Source organism: Parasteatoda tepidariorum, chromosome 2 (genome assembly GCF_982258835.1).
Source record: "Parasteatoda tepidariorum strain Cologne lab strain chromosome 2, Ptep-v5.0, whole genome shotgun sequence".
NCBI classification, from domain to species: Eukaryota; Metazoa; Arthropoda; class Arachnida; order Araneae; family Theridiidae; genus Parasteatoda; species Parasteatoda tepidariorum.
In genome coordinates this window covers 87,982,027-87,993,268 of record NC_141756.1, presented here as the reverse complement: position 1 = coordinate 87,993,268, position 11,242 = coordinate 87,982,027, and the positions used below count along the sequence as shown (strand labels likewise).

The following is an 11,242-nucleotide window of genomic DNA, read 5'->3' as shown; positions in this document are numbered from 1 at the left end:
GTTGCTTTTTTTTTGGGGGGGGGGAAATAATAGCTTTTGATACTGTTTATTAGTTATGATTATAAAGCAGTACTGAAGTAATTTTGATCAAATATAATGCTGACAATCGAAATTTTCAATTAATAGATGTTAATTGCTCTAATCATCAACCATTTTGAATGAACTTTAGAAATTGATATAATTATGTATAACATTTCCTTTTGGGTGTCTTAATGGCCAATCTAAACTTTTCGAATGAAAGAAAAGAAATTTTCATATTACCTTAACTAAAATAGCAAACTTTATTTATTACTCGCAAATAAAAGGTCAGTTCTTAGTAAGTCAAACTGTACACAAGGCTTTATAAAAGCCTCATGTTATAGACCTATAAAACAATCTACCCTTCCCTAAATTATTCATTAAACTAAAGGATGCATCGATGGAATTTCTTATGAAGATCCTACTTCACTATGTAGAGTGCAATAGTTATTAAATTCTTAAACATTATTCAGGGTGGCCACCCACCTGGAATTATCAGGGAATTTTTTTATACTAGAAAAAACCTGGAAATATCAAGGAAATTTGGATAAAAACCTGGAAAAATCAGGGAATTTTAAAGAAAAGATGGAAATTTTTTCTTTGATAATTTTTTTAATTTCACTTTTTTAAATTATTTACTAATTTTCTTAATTTAAATTATTTCATCCATTATATCCACTTTTTTTAACGGAAATGTATCGCCAAACAATTGAAATATCATCAATTTAGCTATACTTTGCTTGCATCAAAATTTGCTCCATTACAGCTGTTAAACTAGAATGTCACATAAAATTTTCCTACTGTTGCTAAACGAATGCAGAAACCTTTGACCGCTATGGGACTGTGCAATTTAGGAAAGATTCTGGTGTAGGTGGAAAAAGATTTAGGATATTAGCTTCTATTTTTAAATGCTGTCTTTGGGCTGAATCCATTTATGGCTCAAGTTTGTTCCGATGCTTTGGTGGTAATTTTTTTTTCTATTTTGACAAAATGTTTTTGTATTTTTAACTTTATAAAATTCTCCAAAAATTAGTTGGTTATAATTTGATAATAGATTTTATATTGCACTCTTTTTCTGAAATTTTTTCTACTCCCATTCAAGGAAATCTGTGAATTATTTTTTCTCAACAAGCCAACCAATCACACATTTTTTTACCATCGCTGACAGCAATGTTTGTCGATAAATCGTTACAATTGTTGCATTAATGCTAATTTTTTCTATTTCATTTTAACCTTTTATAACATATTTTTAAAAAATGGTTTTTTTAAGAACCAACTATATATTAATATTTAATTTTACTCTTTTGTTGGTCAATATTTTGTACCAAAACATTTGAAAAATAAATAAAAAATCTTGCCAAATTGTCAAAATAACATTTTGAATAAAATATTTTATAATATAGACACTTTTCTTGTACACATCCTACACTTAATAAGAAAAAAGAAACGAAAACCTGGAAATTTTAAGATTTTTATCTGGAAAAATCAGGGAAATTTGAAATCTGATTTGAGTGGCCACCCTGTTATTACCTTAAAAATTATTTACAATATTTTATTAATATGGAGAAAAGACAAAAGTGTTGTAGAACTGAAACATCACCCTAAATTATTAAGCTATAAAGAAGGAAAGAAAAAATAAGTATTAACTTTTATTTACTCAGGTTATTGAAAGAGGTCTGAACGATCATGGTTCGGTATTTTAAATTAAATAAAAAAAAAATTAAATAATTGTTACATAATTATTTTCAATGACAATAATTTAACAGTTTTGAATTCAGTTTACAAAGAAATTACTTCCTCTATAAATTAAAAATTACATCACAATAATCAAGTCTCATAAATTTTAAATATTTTGATACTTCTTTTAAAATTGTCATTTTTTTTTCCTGTTGTAGTTAGTATTTCATTCGTTTTGTAATGCGCAGGTATTTTATTTTTATGCATGAATGTATGCAACAAAATTTCAATTTTGGAAAAAATGAATGGGGGAGATGTTGATATTTTTTATTGGTTACCAGACATTTTTGTTGGCTACCTTGGTCATTTTTCAGATTCTTGGAGGCTTGATAATGATAGAATTAATTAAAATATATTGTATTGAAACATTTTTCAATTACACTGAATATAACACCAATCATCTCCAAAAACTAATAAGACAAATCAAAATTATCATCCATGTATGTTTATTTTTTACCTGTAAAATTACACTCACATAAAATTAATATAAAAATATAAACAATAGCTTCACACTACATGATTGTCAGAACTAAGCCATCTACAACAATGACTAGTCTTTTGAACTTGAACATATTTATGATTCTAAAACTGAATAAGAAGAAGCAACACAAATTTGGGATGAAATTATTAAAATTTCTTTGTTTATACATATAAGAATACCTATTACAAATACTTTGATGTATTCCATCACATTACATATTGAGCATTTATGTCAAAACAAAATGTTGAAGTATAAAATTTCATTTTACTAGTAACTGCATAGAACTTTTGAATATTTATGTTAGCTGTATAGGTAGAAATCAAATCTTTCCAATTTGTTATCAATTTTTTATTTAACAGCACAATTTTACTAATAAGAAAATACTTAAAAAACTCTTATGGTAAAAAATATTGAAAACATAGTGCATAATCTGTTATAAGGATATTTTTCTTGAGAAAAAAAAAATTTTTTTTCAATAATTTCAATGTGTAAAAATAACTTTTTTTAAAAAATAAAAAAAAAAAAAATTAGTTGCTGTATCCACTTATTGTAAAAATTTTTAACAATGATCATTTTCAATAATTTAATTCTATACATTTCTTTAAAAAAAATTTAAAACTAAATATACATTTTTCAAGAGAATAAATGTTTGGAATTAATAAATTGATTGAAACAAAATGGACCATTTGAAAATTTAATATCAGTTTATAAAAAAATTAAATAATTTTCTACAGTAGTTTTGAACATATAATAACTGATTTTAAAAAGTAAATTATTAATGTTTATTAGAATCAACTTAAAAATCATCAAGTATATTTCTTTAATTTACAAGCAAAAATTTAAATTAAAAAAAATTACAATTACTAAAGAAATTAATAAACATATACTTGAAGTAACAGATATTTTTCATTGGAAAAAAAAAAAATTAAATGCAAAGACAGGTGAAGGCAAAATTATGTTCTTTTGACTACAAGTAATTTCTGCAAATTGTGTTAAAGGTCATGGAAATAATTATAAAGTAATTTAGGATTACTAATTAGAATTATAATAATAGCACAATAATTTAGAATCATAGTCAACACCACATATCAGATAAAATATTAAAAATAATAGGGTTCAATAGTTTAAAATTATGTTTTTATTTTATGTAGCAATAAAAATTAAATAATACTGAATTAATTTATAATTTTAATAATATCAATGTTTTCCTTTAAATAAATATGATTAAAAACATACTAGTTAAATAAAACAAACTTTACTGTTTAATTGTCAGATTTTTAATTTTTGATTAATTAAAGAATTATTGAAAGAACCAAATATATTTAATGTTGTTTTTAGATTTTATTAACTAACCTGCAGTAAATATTTTAATTTATTTGACTTTAAACAGTCTGCGTAGATATAGAATAGCTGCCAAAAAAGCAAGAGTAAAAAGAAAGCAAAAATACTATTTAAAGAATAAAGTAGTATGCCATATGAAGTATATCAATAATAGCTTAAAAACAACACACAATAACATAGCTTTCCATTTTTGGAAAAATAAACAAAACTAAACACATATAACATGCAAACATATGATATGATTATTGGCACTAAATGTTACTGATATGCTAATGCTTTAATCCAACAAATTGTCGATAAAATCTTCCTTATCAGCCCAGTTTTCAGAAGAAAGATTATCTTCATCTAAAATTTCAAAATTGTTTTCAAAGGATGGATCAATTTCTTTAAGTTTTTCAAATCTGAAAAATAGGAGATCCTTAGCATAGTGATATATTTCAATGTCGAGGTAGTTGAGACGTTTTATAGTTTCAATATCTTTGGCACTGATCTCTTTGAATAATTCTTTCCTAGCTGATTTGCTGGAACCATCGCGAGCTGAAGATTTCTTGCCTCTAAAATTCAATCCAAATGTTGTTTCAAACATGTACTGTGAAACTTTAGGAAATTCTGATAGGCCAAAAAACGACATTTTATGCAAATTGTTTTTGGCACTAGTCAAAATAATGAGATCCTTATCTTCTTTAGATAAAGATGATGAATTGTAACAGCCAACCAACGCAAGGTCAGAGAGCATTCGAGCCTGTCTATTTATGGCCAGATTATAACTGCAATTCATGAATTCTTCAAGTGTAAGCTGGCTAAGATCTTTATCATCAAAGCAAACTGGCAATTCATTTTCAGTAGCTTCTACCCCACTGCACCAATGCCTTGACGAAGACCAGCTTTGTCCTTGCCTGGCATGCCAAAACTCGCTTAAAAAGCGTTTCACTGGGTCTCGCAAAACAGTTATAAAGAAATACCTAAGCAAAGATAAAAGTTTAATCATTATAAAAATATTCAAAATTAAATTAAAATTAACAAATATTAGCCTTAATTTAAAAAAATACAGAAAGAAATATCTCATAATAATGATTGTTTACTATCCACCTTTGCTTACATGAAATGTAGAATAACTTTTGTCTTTAAAATTTACATATTTGTCATAGATGGATTTAGATTACACTGTGGCACAATTTCTGTTTTATGAGAAATTTAAAAACATATTAAATACTTTTGTATAATTGATTTCAAATCTCCAATCTGTTCCTTTCTCCAAGATCCAGTTTTTCTTTTTAAAAAATTACATTTTTAATCTTTCTTTTTTTGACAAAATGTACAAGTTTAAAAATGCTATGTATAACAAGGTAGACACATAAATGTAGCAACAAACTTCCAAAATACATCATAAGGATTAAAATTGCATAGAAACCTATGCCCAGAAATATCGTCATATGTCGCTAGGGGCATTTCCCTATTATAAAGTGTTTTTTGTATACTTCTGTACGGATCATAATAGTGAAGTACCCTCAGCCACGTATTTTTGGGCATGAGTTTCTATGCAATTTTAATTCCTGATAATGTACCCTAACAACCCTAAAAGTGCGTTGCAACATTTATGTGACTCTTTCTTCCTATAACATTTTTAAACTTGAACATTTCAACAAAATATAGACTAAAAATATCATTTAAAAAAAAAATTACAGCTTTAAGAGCAAAGCTAAATTCAGATTTGAAATTCCCATACTCAAATTAGACAACATCAAATATTTGCAAAATACAACCAAAAAAATTTGTTTTCCGTTGTAAAATGTCAGTGAAATGAAAATATAAGTGTGATAAAACAATGACTAGAAGTTTTCTATGGCAGAAGTTAGAAATAGCGCAGACTTACAAATTAATTTTTGAACGTTTAGCAAATAAGAATTTATATAATGATAAAGACATGTATACAATCATCAACCACATATTGTCTATTTATCATATTTTAATGCTCAGTAAAAGCTTGTTAAAAGATATGTAGTTATGATAATCATCCCAAACTTCTCAACATAGTTAAATAATAAGTTGTTATCCTAAAGAGTGCATTAAACTGGTCCTACTCACGAAAAAAAAAATAGACAGGATTATTAAAAAGGTTAAATTCAAATAAAAATATAACAGTAATAATTTTTAATATTAAAACAATATGATTTTTTTCAAAAACATTCATTTTGTTTTTACAGTAGAACTTCATCATTGAAAGAACTTAAATAACAATAGATTATCTGGGCTTCGTTATTTCATTTAAATATAGATTCATTTAAAACTGCATCACTATAGTTTTAAGACTTAGAAGTGATCATAGAATCAGAGCTCCTTCTAGGCAGGGTGCAAAAGTTTAAAGAAAGGGCATTATTATTCTAAAAAGGCAATAATTTCTTTCTATGGGCTTTATACATTCCATTAAAAAACATTGTCAATTAGTAAAAGAAAAAAAAACTGTTTTTACTTTACAAAAAATACCAAAGCAATAATATTATTTAGAAAAATTTATTCATAAATTAACATATAAATCAAGTTAATTAGCTTAGTAATTTATTTAATATGCATGCATACATTATTAAAATAAGAAATGTGTACTTATAGTAATGATTTAATAATTAAAAGAATGCTTTTCAGTTCTTAATTTTATCATAGGTGCTTTAAGTAGCACAACAATATAATTGAAAATGCAGCATTAAATAATATACATTAAAAAAAATAATAATAATTCAAATGAGCTTATATTTTCAAGACCAAACAAATCAAGAATATATATATATTTTTTTTTTAAAAGATTAACTAAAAAAATAACGTACAAAATTCAATAAAGCATCTTACTCAGTTCTCCTTCAATATAAACCAATTTAAGAAACTCAGTTCTCCTCCAATATTATATTAAACCAATTTAAGAAACTATCAAAACATTTATTTAATGGTGGTCTATTTTTATTTCCTATTTTTATTTTTTAGGTAAGCCTGAAACTAAAATCTGCTTAAATGAACATATTTTGTAGTCACATTTTGTATTAAAAATTGAAGATTGAAAAAAAAATCGAAAATTTCATATTTCTTCATCTGATTAAATTAAAAATTATTTATGCAAGAAATAAGAATTTAAATTATTAAAGATATTTTCATAAAAAAACTGTTTTTAATACAATACAAATTAAAAAACATTTTTAAAGGTTAATTATTAAATAACATACAAAATTCAATAAAACGTATGCTATAATTTATGCTTTTAATTATATAGTAAGCAAATTGTTAAAATAAAATAATATTTTGTAGTGTGAAGCTCAAAATTAAAAAAAGAAAGAAAATTTTATATTTTCTATCTGGTTTTATTAAATTGAATTTAAATTATTAAAATTATTTTTTATAAGAAAAACTAGGTTTGGTTATTTTTAAGAAAAATATTTGAATAACTAATTAAAAATAAATAAATAAATAACATTTATGAAAATAACTGTCTTTTCCTCATTTCTTTACAGCAGCAACAAAATTACACTCATTATTCAACGTTAATATCATTAATCTGTTAATATCTTCAAATTTTAGAGAATTTCTTTTATCTGTTAGAATTAATTTAAGTTGTGAAAACACTCTTTCAACTTCTGCATTAGAAACAGGTAAAATATTTGCTATTGTAACTAATTCGGTAATTAAAGGAAATCTACTGGAGCTATTTGTTTTATGCATTATTGAGTTTAGTTTTTTGATACAAAGCACACTGTTTGGAATACTTAACATGGAAAGATAAAAGATTTTTAAAGTCACTCCATTCTTCACACAACGATTCTTCATTAAAATCAAAATAATCCGCGAGTTCAATTATTTCTGAATTGCCATACAAGTCTATTGACAATCCGTCTACAAATCTTGTTAAATTAAATATGCTCAAATGTGATATCACTTACTGATTTTCCAATCTTTCTGATATGTTTTTAATTAGAATATCTAAAAACTCCTTAAAACACTCTTTCAACTTCTGCATTAGAAACAGGTAAAATATTTGCTATTGTAACTAATTCGGTAATTAAAGGAAATCTACTGGAGCTATTTGTTTTATGCATTATTGAGTTTAGTTTTTTGATACAAAGCACACTGTTTGGAATACTTAACATGGAAAGATAAAAGATTTTTAAAGTCACTCCATTCTTCACACAACGATTCTTCATTAAAATCAAAATAATCCGCGAGTTCAATTATTTCTGAATTGCCATACAAGTCTATTGACAATCCGTCTACAAATCTTGTTAAATTAAATATGCTCAAATGTGATATCACTTACTGATTTTCCAATCTTTCTGATATGTTTTTAATTAGAATATCTAAAAACTCCTTAAAACACTCTTTCAACTTCTGCATTAGAAACAGGTAAAATATTTGCTATTGTAACTAATTCGGTAATTAAAGGAAATCTACTGGAGCTATTTGTTTTATGCATTATTGAGTTTAGTTTTTTGATACAAAGCACACTGTTTGGAATACTTAACATGGAAAGATAAAAGATTTTTAAAGTCACTCCATTCTTCACACAACGATTCTTCATTAAAATCAAAATAATCTGGGAGTTCAATTATTTCTGAATTGCCATACAAGTCTATTGACAATCCGTCTACAAATCTTGTTAAATTAAATATGCTCAAATGTGATATCACTTACTGATTTTCCAATCTTTCTGATATGTTTTTAATTAGAATATCTAAAAACTCCTTAGCGTCTTCCTCAAAAGCACCATCGCTCGGTCCAATTGGTGCCATTATATTGAGGAGTCGAGCATGTTCCCCCAACATTTTGCAAAAAGTCCCATCGGGTTTCTTTTTAAGTCTCTCCAATTCAGCTAAAGTGCTTCGTACTTTTGTTTCTATCAATCCTATGTCTATGTTTTCTTGCTGTAAGCTTAAATTGAGATGTGTGACTGATGATAACGCATCACATAGGAAGTGAATTGCTTTAAAAAAATCATAACTCTGAAATTGCTTTAGTAAACCGCTGGCAGTTGGCTCGGAAAGCTGTTTTGAAGAGTCATTCACTGCAGCGTTTTCTAAATCAGCCAATATGGCTTCATAGTTCTTACGAACTGAATTTACTGTTTCATTGTGGGATAACCATTTAGTGAAGCCCACTCTTTTAATTGTTGTACCTCTATTCTCAACATTAAATAAATTATGAGCATTTTTCAAACTAGTCGTTCTAGCTGAACTGCTTTTATAATACTTGTAAGTACTATATACAATCTAGTCCACTTTAACGAACCTTTTAAGGCACTCAAAGCTATCCTTTGTTGCCAATGCCAATCTGTGGTTCATACAATTTACAGATATTATTTTGTTGTTTTCTTTTTTTTAATTTTGTGACTACTCCCTCTTTTTCCTACCATAGCACTGGCTCCGTCGCTTACGAATGCGGACATTTTATTTATGGAACCACAGTCATTGAAAACTTCTGATAAGGTCGATAAAATTGTGTCTGCCTTTCCATCTGGTAGACAACAATCTCTTACAAAAGAGTGTTTTGTTTCTCCATCTTTCATGTATTTGACGACTACACCCACATGTTTTTTATTATTAATGTCGGATGTTACATCTATAGTCACAGAAAAGAAAGGGCTACTGTTGATATCAGTTAGAATTTTTTCTTCCTGAACGCTGGCCATGCACTCTAACAGCTCATTGACAGCTGTGTAACTGGTGTATACAGCATGGCAAGTTATGCTTAATGAAAAAATTAAGATACTTCATCGCTGCAGTCACAGCCTTGAAAGTTTTTGTATCTTCATTCGTTGTTGAATCGATTAAATTATTGCATTTAGCATCGGTTTCAGTGTTTATTGCCTCAAGATGTGCCAATGCCTTTTCATGGCCTCTAATTTTATCTAAACGGATGCTTACACAACCCTTCTCCACCCATGGAGAGCCAGAGTTTTTCTTGTGTTTCATGCATAGTTTACACAATAGAATTTCCCTACCATCCGTTTTGCAATGTTGCAGCCATTGAAATTTTTGCAACCAAGTTTGATCAAATACAGTTCTATGTTTATTTGATGTACTTGTTGCCTCCAAGTTGGGTTCCACATCAACAGTTTTTTGGGTAGAATCAATTGAAGAAATTTCTTCACCTGCTTCATTAACTGGGCTGAAAGTATCAGCAGGTAATGAAGAGCAGCCTGCTACTCGCAGCCTCAAATTCTACACCATCAGATTTTGAAAGGCTACCTGCACCTTCAGCAATTTTTGGTGGATGCAGCAATGGATCCCCCACCATGTTATTGCTCAATTCCTACACAGTAAAATTATTCTTATTTAGCATAAGATATTGATTTTTTTTTAATTGTAGACTACAAAGGTAATAATAAAATCAATGCAGTGCAGTAAAAAGTTTCACACTCTCATCACATAGATTAATAAAGACGAAAGTTTAACTTGTGTTCATTTAAATTATGTCAATTTATTATGTTTTTATTACATTGTTAATTATGTTAATTTTAAATTGTATTATGTTTTGAAACTGGTTTTATTGCAATAGTACAAGGTAAGAGAAAAACAAGTTAATAAAAATCTCTATAATTAAATGTCACCTCCTGATTTCACTTTTAATCTACAAAACTATTCATAATTTTTATTATGTTTTTACTAACTTTCGTGTCTTTGACGACGGAATTTCATAATCAAAATTTCGAAAACTTTTAGAGTAGCTAGAGCACTTAAATCTTTATATAATCTCTATATATAACTTAGGAAATTAAAAAAAAAATATTTAACATAATACTAACCGACGCTTTACAGGCTTTCCTTCATCTTCATCCATAATATGATCAACACAGTTCGATAGTTCAGACCAATCTGGATGAACTCCACACTTCCATCCTGTAGTGTACCGACTAAAAAACCATGTACTGCCATATTTATCAGGCCTATAGCAACGGCAGATTCGACGATTTCTTCTACATTGGCAAGGTCTCTCTAGTTGCAAATCCTCTACCATGTGTCGAGCGAAAACACTACCTCCAGTGTTTTGAATATGCAGAAACACAATGACATCAGATCCTTTTATATTAAAGTCTGATTTGGCAACAGTTATTTTAGAGGTGGTTATTTTACCACCCTGATTATCATATTTAACTGGTTTAGGTTTATTAGCTATAGACCAGTTCGATAAAATTTCACGATTTGCTTTTAATTTTCGCCAATGAGGGTTGTTATTGTTCGATAGTAAATAGCTGTTTAGTGAACATGATTGATTGGAACAAAAGTACCATAAGAAAGAAATAATAAAAAAACAAGCTACAAGAATGCTAAAGGTGAAATATCGAAAGAATCGCCAAGAAAATATGTGCATAGTTACAACTCGCTTTGACTAACATAAGAGATCATTTTTTGTCTAACATCAAACATTTGTATTGATGCATGAAATAAAAATAAAGTAATTGTATATAAATATGTGATTTACAAACACAGATGTCAGTCTTTCATTTTGTATTTGTTTTGATTTTGTTAATGAATTTTTACAGGTGAAGCTACAGTTAGAAGTTCAGAGTACTACAGTTACAGAGTAGAAAATAAAACTTATAAGTCATGTGATATTTAACTGCCAATAAAACGTCTGAACGCAGTTGCGACATATTTGTGTAACCATCTTAGTAAAAATATAACGACAAAT

General features: G+C 27.4%; 1 protein-coding gene across 1 annotated transcript; it reads right to left on the bottom strand.

The window, feature by feature from the left end:
- Positions 1–2,184: 2,184 nt before the first annotated feature.
- LOC107439852 (heparan-sulfate 6-O-sulfotransferase 2) lies at positions 2,185–11,110 on the bottom strand. Its single transcript, XM_016052585.5, has 2 exons — positions 10,356–11,110; positions 2,185–4,539 (listed from the first exon to the last, which is right to left on the bottom strand). Exons 1-2 carry the CDS (start codon positions 10,919–10,921, stop codon positions 3,855–3,857), a joined length of 1,251 nt encoding a protein of 416 aa, XP_015908071.1. The 5' UTR covers positions 10,922–11,110; the 3' UTR covers positions 2,185–3,854.
- Between the last annotated feature and the right edge of the window lie 132 nt (positions 11,111–11,242).

Coding starts and splice junctions, on each gene's coding strand:
- LOC107439852 (XM_016052585.5), bottom strand. CDS start 10,921: ATGCACATATTTTCTTGGCGATTCTTTCGATATTTCACCTTTAGCATT. Junction 4,540..10,355: donor GGAAAGCCTGTAAAGCGTCG/GTTAGTATTATG, acceptor ATCTTTGCTTAG/GTATTTCTTTATAACTGTTT.